This window comes from Setaria italica, chromosome VII (assembly GCF_000263155.2).
Source record: "Setaria italica strain Yugu1 chromosome VII, Setaria_italica_v2.0, whole genome shotgun sequence".
In the NCBI taxonomy this organism is placed as follows: domain Eukaryota; kingdom Viridiplantae; phylum Streptophyta; class Magnoliopsida; order Poales; family Poaceae; genus Setaria; species Setaria italica.
The window spans coordinates 32,259,104-32,279,059 of record NC_028456.1 but is presented as its reverse complement, the minus strand read 5'-3'; the positions used below and the strand labels follow the sequence as shown (position 1 = coordinate 32,279,059).

The following is a 19,956-nucleotide window of genomic DNA, read 5'->3' as shown; positions in this document are numbered from 1 at the left end:
CTCTTCTTTCTTTGTCAGCTCCACGACATCGTTTTCATTGTTGCTGCAAAGTCCAAACACAAGAGGTTAGCTGAAGATGGATCAACGAAGTACTCCATCCGTTCCAAATTGTAGGTCGTTTTAGTTTCTTTAGGTTGAATCTAGATAGAGTATATATCTAGGTGTATAATAATATTTATGAACCTATAAAAATCAAAATGACCTACAATTTGGAAACCTACAATTTGGAACGTAGGGAGTAAGAGTTAACAGGGATGATAAAAAACAAGATTTTTAAAAAAAATTAATGAACAAGGGAATATCAATATCTCAGCCCCTCGAATTTCTGAAAACGTTACATGGGTTCAATCACAGTGCAACATAGTTAAACGGGTTAAAGCCTGGATGCCTGGATACCACCTTGATTTTGTATCTTTGGGTTCCTCGAAAAACAATTGTATCCTTGGAGCTTGTTCATGAAATGACTCAAGTGCCACATATAAACCTACCTTGATATCAAAATTTGAAAATTCTTGCAAAGTTTCATAGTTTCTGCAGTGACTACCATGTCCAACTCAAAATTCAATCCCCTCCTCTCACCACATGATTCTCTGTGATTGATGAGGAAGAAGGAAAGGAACTGTTCAACGTACTGAATTTCCTTGTATTCCCATCTTCCGTGAACATATCTGTTTTCTTTTTCAGATCATGACTTTGTTTGATCTTCTCGGTCTTCCTGCAAATTGTCGACTGATAAACAAATCTCAAGTAAAAGAAAGGACCTAATGTTTTCACTTGTTCTCCAAGCCTGCATGCATCATGCCCGCCACCTGTTTTTTGTCGTCTGAAAATGATATGCTTAAGCACAAGAGGAAAAAAATATTGGTTTTAGTTAACTTGGTTTGACTATCCAATATTTTGAGGCAGACTGGTGCTACAGTATGCATAAATATATACTTCTGCTGTTATGCATAGCTCTATCTTTTATGGAACTTTATGCAAATAGTCGATCATATTTTCTGGCGTTAACTTTATGATTATGACCATACAAATATAATATCGCTAGATTTTATTTAAAATATTTTTTTATGACGTCAACTTTATGATTATGAGCAATGTAATAGAACTATACAAGAGATATTATTTTTCATAGCATAGCCGGTTCAAACAGGGCCCCAATTTTGAAATGGAAGGGCGTAGAGTTTTTTTATAAAAAAAGTCAGAACTGGAAGGCACGTACTTATAATTGTTTCATTCATGTGATAGCTTCCGGTGACTTTCGCCCTCTGAACAAGGACTGCTACCATTGCTTATGTTTAATGAAGAAGCAATGGTCATATCAGGATGCAGCACTAAAAGAACTCATCTGTTCACTGTTCTTGCGTGGGGATCTGCAGAAGCTTGCAATAGCCAATGCATGCGCAGCATCCAGGTGCATGCCTTCCTTCTGTGACAAAATTGCCCTTCTAATCTCCCACAGCCAGGAGGTCCAACCAACGACGTCCTATAAAAGCCCCCCCTGCAGCTGCAGCGCCTCCAGAATCCATACAAGCAAAGCTGCAGCATCAGCAGCAGCTAGCCATGGCGAGGCGCTCCTTAAGCTTGGCTTCTGTCCTCGCGGCGCTCCTGTCGGCCACCGCCGTGTGCGCCTGCCTCGAGGTCGGCTTCTACGACAGGACGTGCCCATCCGCCGAGACCGTCGTGCAGCAGACTGTCGCCGCCGCGTTCAGGAACAACTCCGGCGTCGCTCCGGCCCTCATCCGCCTGCACTTCCATGACTGCTTCGTCAGGGTAAGTAGCAGCTAGTTCCTTTTAAGCTTGAACTTACGTGTTCAAAAGCGGCATCTATCTGAGAATGGAAGAAGCACCCTGATCGAGAAATACATACTCGATCTCCTTGCAGGGCTGCGACTGCTCGGTGCTGATCGACTCGACGGCGAACAACACGGCGGAGAAGGACTCGCCACCCAACAACCCGAGCCTCCGGTTCTTCGACGTGGTCGACCGCGCCAAGGCGGCCGTCGAGGCCCGGTGCCCCGGCGTGGTCTCCTGCGCTGACGTCCTCGCCTTCGCGGCGCGGGACGGCGTCGCGCTCGCCGGCGGCCTCGGCTACCAGGTGCCTGCCGGCCGCCGCGACGGCCGGGTATCCCTTGCGGCGGAGGCGTTCAACGAACTGCCCCCGCCGTCTTTCAACGCCACCGAGCTGCTGGACAGCTTCGCCTCCAAGAACCTCACCCTTGAGGACATGGTCGTCCTCTCCGGCGCCCACTCCATCGGCGTCTCTCACTGCATCCACTTCTTCGACCGGCTCTACAACGTCACCAACACAACCGACGGAGTAAACCATTACTGCATTTACGATTAATATATGTATAAATTAGGATTTGTTTGAAGCATACAGTCTTTATTCACGCATTGCTGTTGTTGTGTGTGCAAATCGATCCGGCTTTGAGCAAGGCCTACGCATTTCTACTCCAGTGCATCTGCCCGAGGAACACGGGCCAGTTCTTCCCGAACACGACGACGTTCATGGACCTCATCACGCCGACGAAGCTCGACAACAAGTACTACGTCGGCCTGACCAACAACCTGGGCCTCTTCCAGTCGGACGCGGCGCTGCTGACCAACGCGACCATGAAGGCGCTGGTCGACTCCTTCATCCGCAGCGAGGCCACGTGGAAGAGCAAGTTCGCCAGGTCCATGGTCAAGATGGGGCAGATCGGCGTGCTGTCCGGAACGCAGGGGGAGATCAGGCGCAACTGCAGGGCCATCAACCCTGCTAATGCTGCCGATGTCCTCGCCGGGCCAGGATCTTCAGCAGGGTTCAGTGGAGTGGCAGCAAGCTAATTTATTGGTTGTCAGTAGATGTTAGGTGCTATGTGCACAGTGATGTGTAGTGTGAATGTGTGATGTTGCAATAAGATGTGAGCCAATGAGCTAGGTAGCTTGCTTGCTTGCTACAGAAGCATGAAGACACACACCCAGAAGACTGAAGCCTGAAGGAATAAAAAAAGAGAGGAGGTGATCTTTTATTTTTGAAGGAAAAGAGAGGAGGTGATCACTGTTGTAGTAATCTACTGTTTTGTAAGATGTTCATTTGTGCACCTGAGAGTCTTTGTGAGTATATGTTAATATGTGGCGAATGTTGCTGGTCTTCGCAAATTGTGATGCTCACCTGTTTAGCAAATACAATTGACTATTGCTAGATCCTTTGTTTTTGAGGAAAAGCCGTCCATATATACCGACAATTATTGCTTTATTACAAAATCCTCATGATGACTGTCAATCATGGATTTCTTCATCAGTTATAATCCGAATTCCTAGGAAAAAAATGTTGACAAGCAAATCATCCTTGAGGAGTGAGGACTTTGCATAAATACTAGTAGTGTATTTGGTAGGGTATTTTAGTAACTGTTTGGACAATGACGAAATTCAACACCAGTGCCATTTCCATTTGGACAGCATTTGGTTGGGGTAGAGTAATCTTAGATTACCGAAACACGGGGATCTCTAGCACCAAATATCTTTTACTCCGAAATTAACATGCAGGAGAATTTGATAAAAGAAGTTACTGGGCTCGGCCCAAGATCAGTTTGGCCCAAGGCCGTCTGGCCTCTGTGTGTGTGTCTGCGGCCTCTGAAATGAACAGCGAGCGAACTCTGAACCCCACCGTGTTCTCCGAGTTCTTCCTTTCCCTACTGATGAAATCAACAGCGGATTTCGCATCTTGCTCAGTTGGAGCATCAAAATCGTCCGCGCGCCCAGCAAATCCAGCGGCTAGCCCACCCACGGGTTCGTCCTCGCGGGCTTGTCTTCGGCATATGGGCGCGACGGGAGGCGAGGCGGCACGCGAAGGCGGCGGCGCGCCCGCGGCTTGCGGAGCCGGCGGCTGCGGCGTGCGGAGACTGCGGCACGCCCGCGGCTTGCGGGGCTGGCGGCTGCGGAAATCCCACCTCGCACAAAAGGTAGGAAACTGTCGTAACTTAATTAGCGCAGCTTGTTTTGGTCAGACGAAATTGCATTTTCGTCTACCCGCTGGACGAAATTGGGGATTACTATTATTATTTTTTAAATCACACACCATACTTCTGTGCTGAAACCGCTTGTTCTGGAAACGATCATTCAACTCAATTCTTCCTCGAGTACTACTGCTCGCAGTCGCACTGCAATTGCAAGATACAGACATGTTCCAGATGACACATGATTAAAACTCTACTTCATTCAGAGCACCTAAACAGGCACCAATGCTAACAGCTTGTTCGAAGCAGATGGTGCTTACATTAAGGTAGAAATATTATGACACACACCACTTCATCATTGAGTTGCAGTGCGCACTCAAAGCATATACTAGCACACATTACATTAATATAAGAGGTCAAGTGTGTGCCCAAACAATGCACTTATTACATGAAAACCATACAGGCACGTATGGTATCTGACACAGGAAATAAAGCCACACATTCAAATCCATGAGCATAGACACAAACACAACCATTATGCTCAGAACAACCACAAAGCACTCATCTAGAGCAAGCAACTGGACACACTAACACGCATGCGTGCGCATGGGCAGCAAGAAGAACGTAAGGAAATACAGATGAGCCACACACAAACCACACCTTGGGATCGAAGGAGAGGCTCCTCCAGCATCAGACCTGTTTCTTCCAGCAGAAAGGGAATCTTGCATCATCGTCGTCATCCTCTTCTTCATCTCCTTTTGCTTGGTCTTGAGTTTCTGGCGCATTATCTTTAAGACTAGGTTTGTTTTTATGCTTTTTAATGGCTTCTGTCACCTCATTGGGGACATCTTTCCCATTGAACTCGAGCTCCTTCAATCTAGGAAGGTTCTCAATGCCGGAGAGAGATGCGAAAGATGACCAGACAATCTTCTCGAGCCTAGGAGCAGATCCGCTAGTGAAGACGATCTTGGTGATGGAAGAGCAGTGAACATCAAGAAGGTTGAGCCATATGAACTCATCTTTGTTGAAGGTAATCTGGTTCTGGCTTCCGAGAAAAGACTTGTCCAAGAGTACCAGGCAGCGTATATTTGGTTTGTTGGCGAGGATTTTTAGAGCATCTTGGTCCAGCAATGTACCACGAAGAGTCAGCTTGGCTATTTGTTTGGTATTCTCAAATGATGATAGTAACCTGCCGCTGCTATTGTTCAACTCGAGCTCTTCCAATTTTGGAAGCCTGTCAACTCCAGAAATAGACTCTGTGCTGGTGAAAGACAAAACCATCTTCTCAAGCTCACAAGCTGCTTCATCCTCAAAGGTGATATTTGTCAAGTCCGAACCCTCAACAAAAAGGCACTTGAGACTTATGAATCTGTCCTTTTTGAAGGTGAGCTTGCCCTCGGTGCAGTCAATGTGGTGGAGCCTGACACACTGTAACTTGGGTAGCTTAGCAAGGACATCCAGATCATCTTGATTCAGCAGGGTGCGACTAAGAGTTACCTTGGCAAGTTTGTTATTACCACCATTTGTGATCACTGGAAGAAGATGCCCCTTCAGTGTGGTTCCCCTGATGCTTAGAGACTCTAGAATCTTCGGATTTTGTTTCAAGCAAGAGCCAATATTATTGGGTAATTTTACACTGGAAGGAGTATCCTTGCATGATGCGGCTGTAGGAAGAGTGATTGACAAAGAACGGAGGCACTCATGTAGGTCACTTATTGTTTGAAGCAAATTCTCGAGTTGACTATCCTTATCACTGATAACCACTTCTAGCTTTCTCAACTGCCACAGCTTTCCAATATCTTTCAAATCATCATTATTCAGGGCCTTAACATTAGATAGTACCTCTACCTTTACCATTTTGCCAATCCTGTGAGGAATCTGAACACTGCCAAAATTGCTTGAACTTGGATCAATGTCACCAGCAAGCAGACGCTTTAGCTTCAAAAGCAGAATATTTGCTGTTGCTTGCGCAGGCACCTTGGTTTGTCGGATATCCAATACCTCGAGCTCACGGAGGTAGTTGATTTCACTGGGTAGCTGGGTAATGTCTGTTCCCCTTAGGCTCAGATACTTCAGCAGTAACATCTTGGTGCAGATGTCCTTGAGGTACCGTTGGTTCTTCCCACCAAAGCACTTACAACCTTCTAAATCTAGCACCTTGAGCAGGGATACTCGATATGATTTAGAGAGATCTTGGAAGAATTTGTCAATTCTATCAGAGCTGCGGAGTTGGAGATCATTGAAAACAGAGAAATGGCGAGCCAAGTGATGTGACAGACGTGTCTCCACAAAGTGTTGTTTTCTTGCGATGGTGGTAATGAATCCATGAACTAGATCACCTACCACACAGCTCTTGACCTTTCCTGTGGCACCAATGTCAACGGGATAAACAAGCCACCTGCGGATGAGCGCATCAAAACATCGCCGGGCCTGTTTCACAGAACTGGGCCAATCTTCCTTCACTATCAGCCCTTCTGCAACCCACCTTCCAATCAAGTCTGACCGCCTGATCTTTTGCCCCTTGGGGAAGATAGCTAGGTACAGCAAGCAGGACTTGTATTCTTTAGGTAGATCATTGTAAGAGTACATGAACATCTTCTTAGCTCGGATGTCGAATGATTTTGGTAAAGCCTGCAGGGTGCTGCGCAACTTGATTAACTCTTCACTGCTCCTATTGGAGTTAGCATACAATGCATGAGTGAAGATCTTCATGCAGAATTCATGTGGCTCATACTCCAAGTTGTCCTTTGAAAAAAAACAACACTCCAAGATGTCACGAAAAACCTGGGGGTCAAAATTGTCTTCATTCTTCTGCTTGCTAGTAAGCTCGAGCACTGTATCATGGTAGAGGCCAACAAGAGAATAGTCTATAGGTTCTCGTGGTGGATAACAATATCCTTTAGCCTCCTGGATGCTCTCCGAGGTGGTGAAGATCAGTGCATCAGCGCTGCAATCTAACAGGCTCAAAGCCTTTCTGACATCCTCCCATCTGGATCCATCCATCATCTCGTCAACTTTGAGGATAATTAGTGGGCATTCATCTCCCAAGAGTTTTTTAATCTTGTCCACGATACCTTTGATCTTTAGCTGTTCTTTAAGTTCCCACTTGATTTTTTTAATCTTCTGTGCAATCTCTTCAAAACCAACATTTTGGTTTTGACATGGTTCTCCTGTTGCTTGATTCTTATCTGGTTTGCCTTCCTGCAGCTCCCTCAAGACCTCTTGTTTTGCCTCGTTGATCATTTTTTTGATTTGTTCCTCGTCCAATGTAGTCGTCGTGATTTTTGAAGCTTGCTTGGCCGGCTGGGCTTGCATGGGGAATACTTCCCGTAGGATTTGTTCGTACTGAAGTTGATGAAGATAAATTGGGCCTTCCTCTTCTTGATCTTCTTGGTCTTCCTCTTTTTTATTGTCTTCTACGTTGTCATTGTTGTCTTCGTTTTCTTCTTCTGCTTGCTCCTCCTCCTCCGTCTCCTCTATCTTGTCTCCTTTCTCCTCCTTATCTCCTCCTTTGTCCTCCTCCATCTCGACTCCATCTTCTCCTTTCTCCTCCTCGTCTCTTCCTCCTTTCTCCTCCTTCATCTCGACCCCCTCTTCTCCTTTCTCCTCCTCTCTCTTGTCTCCCTCCTCGTTCTCCTGCTCTTCCCTCCCTCCTCCTAATTGCTCCTCTTCGTACTGCCTCCCTCCTTCTTTCTTCTCCTCCTTATTCCTCTCTCCTCCTCGTTTCTCCTCCTCCATCTTGTCTCCTTTCTCCTCCTTCCTCTCTACTCCTCCATCGTCTTCTTCTTTTTCTTGCTTGGCTGTATCTTCCTTTTCTTCTGCCCCCGTTTCCTCCTTAAGCTCATTGGCTTTTTCATCTGCTTCCATGTACTCCTTAAACTTCTTAGCTATTTCCACAATGGTGTTGTCGTCCCACACTGGCATTGTCTGCATGTCTCTATTCTTCGCTTGGTCCTGTTGAGGATGGAGCAGCATCTGAAGGAGTACGACTAGGTCCAGCTTATCCAAGCCCTTCTTTTGTCCAAGGTCCTGCTGAAACAGCTGCTGCTGATTGCCCTTCTGCTGTTGAGCTCGAATTTCACGCTCGATCCTGTCAAGCTTTTCGTAAACCTTCATGTTTTTTATTTTCTCTTTGATTTTATGAATCACCCTCTTTTTTCCAAGGTAAATATCACGTTTTTTGTTGAAAGCTTGCCAAAAATCAGGTTCCTTCTCCTCATCCTCCCCTTTGCTTTGATCTATGTCCTGCTTATGGGATCGGGATTTGGCATGCTTGAGCTCCCGCAGAATGTAGTAGAGAACCTCCTTGGGTCGTAGCGGCACAGGAAAAAAGAAGGTATTTAGGTGCACCGCCGGGATGTTGACCAAGATACCACGATGGTAGCCTGGGTTAGTGTAGGCGGGTGGAAAGAGTGGCACAACCAAAGTTTTTTGTGCAAGATCGAGGACGGCTCGATCTGTATCCGGTGCCACAATGGCTATGGACAAAGTCTCGCCGGCACCTGCAGTAAGGGCAGATACCCACTCCAGCAGCTTCGCCTTGACGTAGTCGTCCCGAGAGCGAGGCTCAAAGAAGGCTCTTGGACCATAGTGATGGGTCGTTGGCGTGACGAGCTGGATCTTGGCGGTCTGATCTTCTTCATCACGGTCTTCTTCATCGTCGGCAGTAGCATAGCCACCAGCTGCAACATGAGGTGACTGCCCCAATGTCGTCGACTTCCCCGGGACCTCCACGCCGTACCTCAGGCGTCTCTCGCCAACGTCGCGTGCCCGGTCTTTGAGCTGGCGGAGCTGGATGGCCGCGCGGTGCTGCGCGGCCATCTTGTGCAGGAACCAGGAAACCCACCAGACGTAGCGCCGGATTCCGCCCCTGGCCCGGTGGATGTCCGGGTTGCCGCGGTACAGGTACAGGTCGATGCAGTTGTTGCAGTCCTGGGCTAGCAGCCGGACCTGAGTCATCCACGTGCGCACCTGCTCGTCGTGCTCGCCGCCGGGCGGCGCACTCCGGGCTAGGTGCGCCAGGAAGCTCTTCATGCTCTCCATCTCCTCCTTGATGAACTGCACGTCGTCCTGGACGCCGCGGAGCAGCAGCGCCTCATTGCGGATGACGACCAGCAACGAGCTCACGGCGCCCGACGCGAGCTCAGCCATGGCTCGATCTTCTTCCGCCGGTCGGGCGTTTCTAGTGGAACTGATGAGCTGGGTGGTGTCGGCGACGCACGGCTTCTTCGCCGCATGGGAGAAATATGTGATGCATTCTGTCAAATACAGTCAGTATTTGGTTCTTTTGTGCCACCAATTGGCTTGACTTGACTTGGCTGACGCTCGTCAAGGGCCACAAGCTGTGCATCGTCAATTTGTCATTAATATAGAGATGCACCAAAGACGATGTACCTGAAGCATAGAGATGCCTCAACCGTCCGATGTACCCGAAGCATAGAGATGCACCAAATCCTTTGGGTCGATGAAGAAATTGATGGGGGTGTGCTGTGATGTGGGAACCTGCTGCTACTCCCTCTATCCCAAATGGGAAATAGCCAAATGTAAGGCGTGGTTAAACTTGTCATGATCTTCAATACTAACATTTGACTCTAAATATCTCTTGTAGCATAATATTTGTAGCAATAAATTTTTAGCCATATGAAAGTATTTTTAAACACAGATCCAATGATATTATTTTTATAAGACAATTTGTATTATACAAGATTAATTTTAGGTTAACATTTTCAAAGTTTGAATCTTGAATTACGCGTGTGTATCCATCGATCGTGGTGATGACCTGGATTTTATTATGAATTATTGATGCATGGTCAAAGATTAAAACATTGATTTAGGAACAGGCTAACTGAGCTGGGTGGTGGCGGCGCACACATTCTTCTCGGTCTGGGAGGAAGGAATGGATGATGCATTCTGGTTGCTGTAGATTTTTGACGCCCTGTGTCATCGATCAGCATTGGGCGAGCACGGCCCGAATCAAGTGGTGGTGGCGGAGGCCGTGGCCATTCGCGCGGGGGGAAGAAGATGCTTAGCTAGATGCCATTTCCCTTGCCCACAGTTGCCGGCCCGGCCGCCTTTCGCATCCCTTTGCCTGTGCGCGCGCCCACGTCCAGTCCAGATCGAGATCAGCTAGGCGTGCAGTGATGCAGCAGTTATTCCGAAAGCGGCCGGCGCTGCACCAGGGACTTACCTCAAAATCCCAACTTTAGCACTATGCAAAAAGAAGATTTTCCATCACATCAAACTTACGGTACATGCATTGAGTACTGAATGTAGATGAAATCAAAAACTAATTGCACAGTTTGGTTGTACTTTGCGAGACGAATCTTTTGAGCCTAATTAGTCAATATTTAAACAATAATTCACAAATACAAACGAAATGCTACAGTATGCTACAGTGCTGGCACAGTGATTTTGGTTGTCCAAAATCGGGCGACTGGGCTCAGGATGCTGATCAAATGGCATTTCCCTGCGTCCAAATTTCGGCATCAGGCGTCTACTTTACTCGAAAAAGTATGGACCCTCGGCAGCAGCTTTATGAAACCAATGCATACGTACATCACAAGCGCTTTGAATAAAGTCCGTGCCGCCTGATTATTCCTTGTGCTCAACAGGGAGTGCATGATTGGATTGATATCCACTTTTTTGGGGGCTAGATGCGGATACCAAGGTCTATATGTTTGCCTCGCTTATCTGATTGCCCGGCCCTAGCTCTACAATACGCTCCACTTTACAAGCTTGGTATGTTCATCTACGAATATATGTAGCTATCCATGTGTGAGAAGAAAGAACAGCGCCTCTTTTTAAGCCGGCAAAAGGTTCTTGTGTGGAGTACTGGTTGTCAAAAAGGGTTGTATGCACCGTGTACAAGTATGAAGCAGGGGTTAGGTACCCGTTGTCGATTAATATTGTACGCGGCTGGAATATGTAAAGTGAAATGCCCAACTTTCTCAACTTAAATTTTTATTTTAGGTTCAACTGGTTGAGTTGAACACGTATTGATGCAATCGATGCGAGTCTAACAAGTGAACAAATTAAAGCTCTTTGACGACATTTGGAACCGACTGGCATGGGTCCAAAAGGCAAGAGGAAGAAAACCAAGTACTCCTGCGTGCAAGCGTCCATGTGTGGTGACCACACCGCATCGATGCCTACTACTTTCTCCTCCATAAATATATTATATGATGTTTAGGATAAGATTAGCTTGTCCTAAACGTCATATATTATGGATCAGAGGTAGTAGAGCTTTTTTTTTAAAAAAAAGATAGCAAGAAGATTGCCCGTATTATATTAATAGAAGTAAAAAAAGAAACAAAACAAAAGCTGAACAGCTATATATGGAGACCTAAAGAATGCTACACATACAACTACGATCAATAACACGAGGGGAGAAGGACGACTAATACAACAGTACAACCAAAGAAAAGGAAGGCATCTCCAAGCGCAAAAGAAAAAACGACACAGGATGGAAGGACCACACGCAACTATGACTGATCATCTGTAGCTTCGTTTCGACCATTGAATGCAAGTCTATACTGGTTCATGTCTTACTTGATGAGCAGCGCCAATTGTAGTGGTGGCAAGAATTTATGTTGAAAAATGCGCCGGTTTTTTTCTTTCCAAACATTCCACCAAAAGTATATCATTAGGCTGTTGAAAGTTTGTCTGTCTTTTTTATCCACTCGCACCTTGCATTTTAGCCACCATGCATAAAGAGAAATCGACTGTTTCAAATTCTGCAATGAATGTAAACCAGTTCAAGAAGTGATCATGTTCCACACATCCTTGGTGTATGGACAGTTCTTGCAAAGGTAATGGGATGTTTCAGGTTGTGCTATGATGTGGGACCCAGGTTCATGATGCTAGGTTGTGAAGCCGACTGCCATGTGAAAAGCTGCAGCATCAGACCTGTCATCAACTCGACCCATGATCAGACTCATTGCTCTAAAACCCCTAGCATACCAAGTGTGGCCTGCCATTTGGATTTGGAAGTTTTATGGATACAACTGTTGTGGATGCCTTTAATAATTGTAGCTAGAGTTTGTTTATTCTTTTGCTTAGTTTGTTTTGGTATGTTTATGTAGGTCTTGTTTATCAATTTGGTCGGTTTACTTCTTATTTTGTTGGAGTAATAGATTTGGTTTGTAATAAACATGCTGCACAAAGAGCATATAAAGAACAAGGAGTGCTATTTTGGCCTACATATATATTGACTGTTAAGAATCAATCTTTACTAATAGTGACGATGAACATCAATGTGCTAATCATGATCTAACCATATATATCTGAATCAAGGTTGAAGAACTATAATATCAAAGCGGACGCTATTGCCGCTAAGTCCTAAGCCGCTATATACAGCGGATCGATAAAGGAGCTATAGTCTGTAAGCAGAATTTATAGACATTGGCGCATAGCTTAGTGATTGCTTGTCTAGAACGCTATTGCGGTACTATAATAGCGCCGGCTATTTTAATCACTGCTGATATTACATGAAAAACTAACTTCCTGAAAACACAAAAATTTCATTAATTTTTACTACTAATAACTGCCATGCAGAGAAGTCTGCCTTCACTGAGAGTGTGCACCGACAGGCAAACTTGCCGTGATTCCAGTGCCTATATATATGATTCTCAAATTTTGATACAGATCGACTAACACATCCTGGACAGCACGTCGACTGACACGTCCTTCACGTTACATGTCTTTTGGCACAAAAAATTCACCAACTAACTCTGGGACTGTGCTCTGCATGTACCAACTGCATCTGAAGTTATTCTTCTCTGGTGCACATCAGTGACACCACCTCTTTCTTGGCATGCATGGAATTCAGGCTGTTGCTTCGTCAGTTCAGCGTCAATGTGTATTGACCCCTCCACACTTACCGGCTCTCACCATTTCGGCACAACAAAAGACGTGAGGAAAACAAAGCCAGCGACGTGGACTCTCACCGTTTCGGCACGACCATGGCGATCTCCGGCAGTGCGACGTTGGCTCCTCTAAACTGGAAGAATGGCTAAATGGATGTAGTGTACGTGGTAGATGCAGCAGTGTCGGTTTCCCTTGGTATGACATGCACGGTGGTGTTTGGTTGGCTCAAATGTAACGTAATCTGATTACTGAAGTTAATGAATCCCATTACATATGTTTGGTTGCGGTGGTTCGTAATCAAGTGATACTGTAATCGAATCATTTACCTAAATAATATCTATACAAGCTTGTTATCCCTCCTCCCCCACCATAATCAGATACAACACCCACACCGTAATCTGATTATGCTACCAGAGTGCAACCAAAGAGAGTAACCACCCATTCCACCGCCAAATACACTGTAATCCGATTCCCTACCTTAACACGAACCAAACACTATCTTTATCCACAACAGCTAGCAAGTGACCCAGAAAGATTGCATATAACTAACGTCATAGAAAATCCGAGAATGCTAGTTAATCGCTAATTTGTGGGCCTGATTAGAGCTCAAGGCCCACCACACCCGCGCATCCATGCATGTTAAACCACTAATTTGTGGGCCTGATTAGAGCTCAAGGCCATGTTCATGTGTTTTCAGCTCTCGCCAGCCCATGACGGACTTTACTGTTCCAATTGTTTGTTTACAACATAAAAATTGCTGACTGGTGGGGCAATAAAGAATTACGCCACCGGTATATATTGTCAAAATGCACTACACAATTATATTTTATTAGCCTTGGTGTAATATAAGCACACATACTTATTTTCCATTTAATTGCACCTGTACATTAACAAAAATATTGATGATTTATACACGCCCATGGGCCAAATAAAGTATTGTAATAAGCTTTATATCAATATGCGGGTGCATGTATACTGAATCCGTGCATAATTTGTTACAAAATATCATCGTACAGAAAATAAGAAAAGCTGAATTTGTCAATATGATGATATACAGCCTACATTATTAATCCTAATGTCACACTAGACTGGATTTGTTTTGGGGACTCAACAATGTAGGATAATGTTGTCATGACATACTGATAATGGTTTGACTGCTCGTGTGTGCACCAATCTTTTATAAGATGGTTGCTCTAAATTATAATGCAAGATGATGGTATTGTATTGGAACGTTCTGTTCTCTTGTGCTCTACTTGCTAATATTTTCTCCGGTTTGATTTGTTGGTGATATAGGACTCATTAGAAGCGCAATGCAAGAAAATAACCAAAACAAATCACATGTTAGGTGAAGTCACCAGGTCTACGGGTGTGCCAACTACCAACAAAGTATTTGAACTGCACTAAAAAAACAGGTTTCAAAGGTTCCTAAATATACAATCTAGTTTCAAATGAGTTAAACTACTACTCCCTTCGTTTCAAATTGTAGGTTGTTTTGACTTTTTTAGGTGCATAAATATTATTGTACATCTAAATATAGTGTATATCTAGATGCATAATAATATCTATGAATCTAGAAAAGTCAAAACGAGGAACAGAGGGAGTACCAGGTACTCCATACCATCTAACTGAGAATTCAATAAGGGCATGAGAAAAATCATCACCACAGGCATCTTTGCATGCTTGTTTATAATTGAATAATAAAAATAAAATAACTGTTCAATGCCATACTGTGTTAGGTACTTGCAGAAATGGAGGGAGCTTTGCCTGAAAGAAGCTGATAGAGTTGTAGAACTTCACTGGAGAAGTAGTTGAAGTAGTAAGAGGATGAAGAAACCAATCAGGTTACCGGAGAGCTATGGCGATGCCGGGGCCCTGCAGACTCCAGAAGCATACGAAAGTCAGTACGATGGTCCAGGAGAGGATGGAAGAGAAATCAATGCCTAGGCATGTGTCAAAATGTGGCATCAAGGTCTTAGCAAGCATGGTCCAGGAGATGGAAGATCTTGATCAAGGATGGCAACAAGGAACCGGAACAGACACCGGGCTACTGTCAGGCTACAATGGGACACTGGATGGAGTCCTTCGAGGAGTCATCACCGAGTAGACAGACACAGATGCACCTTTGGAATCAGTCAAGGCAGCGACAAGAACAAACTGAATTTCCTCGTATATTTAAGCCACAACTTCTCATTACCACTGGCAATATGGACCGCCTGTTACTTTTATATTTGTCAATATTCAAGTTCCTTTCATCGGAAATGGATCACAATCTTTTTTGATCGTTTTGTCTACCTGCACGTTGCTCATTATTATATAAATCAGAGATGAAAAGAAAAGAAAATCGGCAACTCTTCTTCGTTTCAAAAAAAAAAGGCAGGACATCTCTAGTCATTCTCCAAGCCTTTCCATGCATGACAGGATCATTACCCGTTCCTTGTCTGAAGGCTGCGGGATCAAAAAGAAAACAAGCATTAAATCCGTTATTTGATTTGACAGCACCACGTTGTGATATATAGATTAATGGTAGGATGTGTAAAATAAATGGGAGAAATCCATTTACAACCTCAATTATTTCGCGAGTTTGGTTTTTAAACTTTGACTTGGAAAATGTTTACCTTTCAACCCTCAACTAGGAGAACCATTCACTTTCCAACCTCGTGCCAGATTTATTTGCACATGGCAGTATTTAAAAACCAAAGGATTGTCATTTACGATTTTTTTAAATTCGAAACTATTTTAGTCTTGGGACACTTTGCAACGTCAACACCAGGCCACCTAAAATAACTCTAAATTTGGCTAGAGGTCCAAAGTTGATAGGTTTAATAGTCGAGGCTTTAAACACAAGTGGTTCATAATAGAGGGTTGAAAACTACTAAGCTCATAGTTAAGGGTTGTAGAATGAACTTTCCCAGAAAAAGCATATGCCTAGCTCAAACTTTCTTTTTTTTTGGAATTAAGAAATACTATATAGCAATTTTACTATCAAATTCATTCAGTCTAAACACAGCTGGAGAAGTGACCTTTCATCCCATGCCTTTGTACTTTGACCTGGTATTTTGACCCGGTACTAATGCTAACATTAGTACCAAATTCAAATTTGGAGGTCCACGAAGGACATTTAGTACCGGGTCATAACACCACCCAGTATGATGGTGTTATGACCCAGTACTAAAATTTCACGGGTTACTTAAAAAAAGTATATCCAACTCCATCACATGTGTTGTATGGTGAGATGATAAGGAAGGCTCATGTGAGGCTATGGGTCATGGGTTCGAATCCCACGGACCGTGCATACGCATATTACGCGTGAAAATCGCGTGACTTGTGACTTACGATGCGTGTGTGCGAGCCTTCTGGGCGTTCGTCAATTTTTTTGGTGAAAAACAGTTTAGTACCGGTTGGTTATACGAACCTTTTAGTACCGGTTGGTAATACAACTTAGTACCGGTGCGAAATCGGTACTAAAGGAGGGTTGAGCACCGGTACTCAATGTCACTTCTCCAGCTGTGAAATACATCTTGTCAAATATAATATTTATAAAACATGATATTATGCTTAATTCATAAATGCATTGTATCTGGAATACCTTAATTTTGTTGATTTTAGTAAAACACACATTCATGAGTCGTTGAAATATGAACTCATTTAAATATGGATGTTATCAATTTACATAAAATGAAACATCAAGGTAAGTCTACGCAAAACAGAAGGCAGCTCTGTGCAATCTTACTGGTGACCCTATTTGGTATTAAGTCCACAACACACCATGTGGATATACAACAATAACATTCGAAGTTTGCGATCAAGAAAATTTAGTCATGGATAACCATATTGTGAGATCATGTGCAGTTTGTGCTATCATCCTAGATTACAGGGCTTAGATCCTACACATATTTAAAGCTTGTTTGGCAGGGCTGCGGCTGTAGTTGAAACGGCTGCGGCTGTGACTTCTTCGGTGAAGCAGCTTTTTTTGGTTTCGGCTTGTCTAGATGGAAAAACATTTGGCAAAACAGCTTCTCCTAGCTATGTAACATGGATAAAAACAATAAAATGTCTATAAGGCCTTATCCTTTTTATTTTTATTTTTCTATTTTCTTCCCTTATTTTTTCTCCTCTCTTTTTATTTTTATTTTTCATTTTCCTCTTTTCTTCCTTTTTATTTTCCCCTCTCGTTCCTTTCCTTTCTCTCTTTATCCATCCACCCGTGGCCAGCATGTCTTTATCCTTTCACTCGTGGCCCTCCGCATCCTATGCTAGCCCCCGTCTCGCCTGCACCGCCGACGCTCTCCAGCCCCGCGCCTGATCCCGTCGGCATCCCGCGCTCATCCCACTTGCCTGCGCCGACGGCGTCCCGCGCTTGCTTGCACCTCGCCCACGCCGCCAGTGCTCTCCAGCCCTGCGCCGGCGCCACCGTCTACCCCCGCCCCAACCTCGCCTGTGCGCCGTCTTCCTCTGCCCCAGCCTCGCTCGCACTGCTCCGGGGCAATCCTGGGACTCCGGTCTCGCGGACGAGGAGGAGCTGCGGGGAGCTAATTTTTTCAGCTCCCGCACCATTTGCTCGCTCCTCTCAGGGAGATTTCCGAGGCTTCGGGTACGAAGCCATTTCGTTTATCGCCTAGGGCTTCTCAAGAAGCCGGTGGTGAAGCCGGTTGAGAAGCCCTACCAAAGGGTCCTAGGCAAGTTAGTTCCAATAAACAATAAATTGACTTGCTAAAAAAGTTATCAAGCCAATTCCCACACCCGAATTTTTTTCTCTTCCACCGTTACCCCTTCTTCCATACCTCTCTGGCGGGCGGAGGTGAGCTCATGTGATGGCTCCCCTTTGACTTTCACTATCAGAACAAGGGTCAGATCTATAATCCATTGTCTACCTGCGCAAGTTTTATATGCTAGTTAAGCTCATCCACCAAAATAGATGATAGAGATGTAAAACTAGGACCTCAAACCGAGAGGATAACCAACAACTACGAGAGCATGGGATTCACATACTTGTTTGATTAGAAAATACAGTTGGATTTGAATATGCCAAATTGCTTCATTAAATATTAATCCAGTGGACGATAATGTTGATCTACCGAAGAAAAAGCAACTTAATTAACATACCGCAGAGAGAACTCACCTATTTTTGACGAATGTTCAGAGTACTGTTTCTTGATCCAACGACTTGCAGAAGTTTTTACACCACACTAAGTATCGTTGTGTCTTCCACCGTGACCGAACTGCCCCTCCGTTTCCTACAGGCCGGCAAAGCATCCTAACATCCTATAAAACCACCCCGTGCCACACCCGATCATGATCAGAGTCCAGGAGGAGAAGAACGAGCTCGCTATACACATACAGCCATGACGAGGAAGCGCTGCTACCTACGCTTCGCAACGCTCCTGGCGGGGCTCCTCTCGGCCGCCGCCTGCCTCGACTTCGGCTTCTACGACAGGATGTGCCCCGCCGCCGAGACCATCGTGCAGCAGACCGTCGCCGACGCGTTCAGAAACAACTCCGGCGTCGCTCCGGCGCTGATCCGCTTGCACTTCCATGACTGCTTCGTCAGAGTAAGCACATGCACATAAGAAAAGTTCTGAAAAATATGATGAAATGGAAGTATATATTTTGCATAACAGTTCTAGATACCATTTCTATGTCACAAAGCTTGTCACTATTATTGTGAGGTCGTGAGGAAGTAAAGGATTTCACCTGAGAGTGACGGCACCGACGCTTAAACCTCCTTTGCAGGGCTGCGACGGCTCGGTGCTGATCGACTCGACGACGAACCCGAACAACACGGCGGAGAAGGACGCGCCGCCCAACAACCCCAGCCTCCGGTTCTTCGACGTGATCGACCGCGCCAAGGCGGCCGTCGAGGCGCAGTGCCCCGGTGTGGTCTCCTGCGCCGACATCCTCGCCTTCGCGGCCCGGGACAGCGTCGTGCTCTCCGGCGGCCTCGGCTACCAGCTGCCGGCCGGGCGCCGTGACGGCCGGATATCCCGCGACACGGACGCGCTCAACGACCTGCCCCCGCCCTTCTTCAACGCCACCCAGCTCGCCGACAGCTTCGCCTCCAAGAACCTCACCGTCGAGGACCTCGTCGTCCTCTCCGGCGCCCACACCATCGGCGTCTCCCACTGCAGCAGCTTCGCCGGCGTCCCCGACAATCCTGCCGACCGCCTGTACAACTTCAGCTCGCCTGAAAAGGTAAGCATACCCACTTACCACATGCATGAAGTGAAGACGTTCTTACCCATTCACCAAATTACCATTGCTGTGAGGCGGGTACACAGATTGATCCGGCACTGAGCAAGGCCTACGCGTTTCTGCTCAAGAGCATCTGCCCATCGAACAGCAGCCAGTTCTTCCCGACGACGACGACGCTCATGGACCTCATCACGCCGGACAAGCTCGACAACAAGTACTACGTCGGCCTGACCAACAACCTGGGCCTCTTCATATCGGACGCGGCGCTGCTGACCAACGCGACGATGAAGGCGCTGGTCGACTCCTTCGTGCGCAGCGAGGCCACGTGGAAGGCCAAGTTCGCCAGGTCCATGCTCAAGATGGGGCAGATTGGGGTGCTGACTGGAACGCAGGGAGAGATCAGGCGCAACTGCAGGGTCGTCAACCCTGCTCCTCGTACCGCTGCAGGCGTTCATCGTGTTGTCGCCGGATCTGATTCTTCAGGATTCACTGGCGTGGCTGCAAGCTAATCGATTGTCAGTAGATGTGTGTGTGCAGTGTGCACACTGATGTCTATTGTGAATGTGTGACATTGCAATAAGTAATGAGCAGATCAGCTTGGTAGCTTGCTTGTTACAGGGACAGGGAGAAAGCACGATCTACATGACTCAAGAAAAAGGACTACTTGTGAGTTGTGATCACTCTTGTAGTCTGTTGTAAGTTACTTTGATGTTCGTTTAATTTGTGCATGGAGTTTGATTGATTGTGACGAAGAAGTGGATCTGTGAGACGGTGCCAAATGTTGTTGTTCTATTAGAGTATCTATATATGCTCATTTGACTAGTGAAAAATTGAGAAGTCGATTTGTTAGTTTTGCAAAATTGCAAAATCATTACAAGCTGTCAATATCAGTTATTATCCAAAATTCAAAAAATCGGCAACGCATATACCTTCCTTATCCAAATATGCCTGCAGATTAAGGTGA

General features: G+C 45.6%; 3 protein-coding genes and 1 long non-coding RNA gene across 6 annotated transcripts; 2 read left to right on the top strand and 2 right to left on the bottom strand.

The window, feature by feature from the left end:
- The first annotated feature begins 1,560 nt into the window (after window positions 1–1,560).
- LOC101766856 (peroxidase 5) lies at window positions 1,561–3,113 on the top strand. Its single transcript, XM_004977051.3, has 3 exons — window positions 1,561–1,770; window positions 1,883–2,316; window positions 2,415–3,113. The coding sequence occupies exons 1-3, from the start codon at window positions 1,561–1,563 to the stop codon at window positions 2,824–2,826; spliced, it is 1,056 nt and encodes a 351-aa protein (XP_004977108.1). The 3' UTR covers window positions 2,827–3,113.
- A 1,060-nt stretch (window positions 3,114–4,173) lies between these two features.
- LOC101766437 lies at window positions 4,174–9,629 on the bottom strand. Its single transcript, XM_022828245.1, has 2 exons — window positions 5,436–9,629; window positions 4,174–5,366 (listed from the first exon to the last, which is right to left on the bottom strand). Exons 1-2 carry the CDS (start codon window positions 9,087–9,089, stop codon window positions 4,629–4,631), a joined length of 4,392 nt encoding a protein of 1,463 aa, XP_022683980.1. The 5' UTR covers window positions 9,090–9,629; the 3' UTR covers window positions 4,174–4,628.
- A 1,634-nt stretch (window positions 9,630–11,263) lies between these two features.
- Window positions 11,264–18,658, bottom strand: LOC105914849. 3 transcript variants are annotated; one of them, XR_002678611.1, is made up of 4 exons: window positions 18,495–18,658; window positions 18,167–18,339; window positions 17,923–18,065; window positions 11,264–14,682 (listed from the first exon to the last, which is right to left on the bottom strand). It is a non-coding gene; the product is annotated as an uncharacterized LOC105914849 (long non-coding RNA). The 3 variants fall into 3 exon arrangements; XR_001164566.2 differs by having other exon boundaries at window positions 11,264–14,675; XR_001164565.2 differs by lacking the exon at window positions 11,264–14,682 and adding an exon at window positions 16,432–17,674.
- LOC101765346 (peroxidase 5) lies at window positions 18,087–19,814 on the top strand. The gene is made up of 3 exons (XM_004977048.4): window positions 18,087–18,352; window positions 18,534–18,992; window positions 19,079–19,814. The coding sequence occupies exons 1-3, from the start codon at window positions 18,146–18,148 to the stop codon at window positions 19,499–19,501; spliced, it is 1,089 nt and encodes a 362-aa protein (XP_004977105.1). The 5' UTR covers window positions 18,087–18,145; the 3' UTR covers window positions 19,502–19,814.
- The last annotated feature ends 142 nt before the right edge of the window (window positions 19,815–19,956 follow it).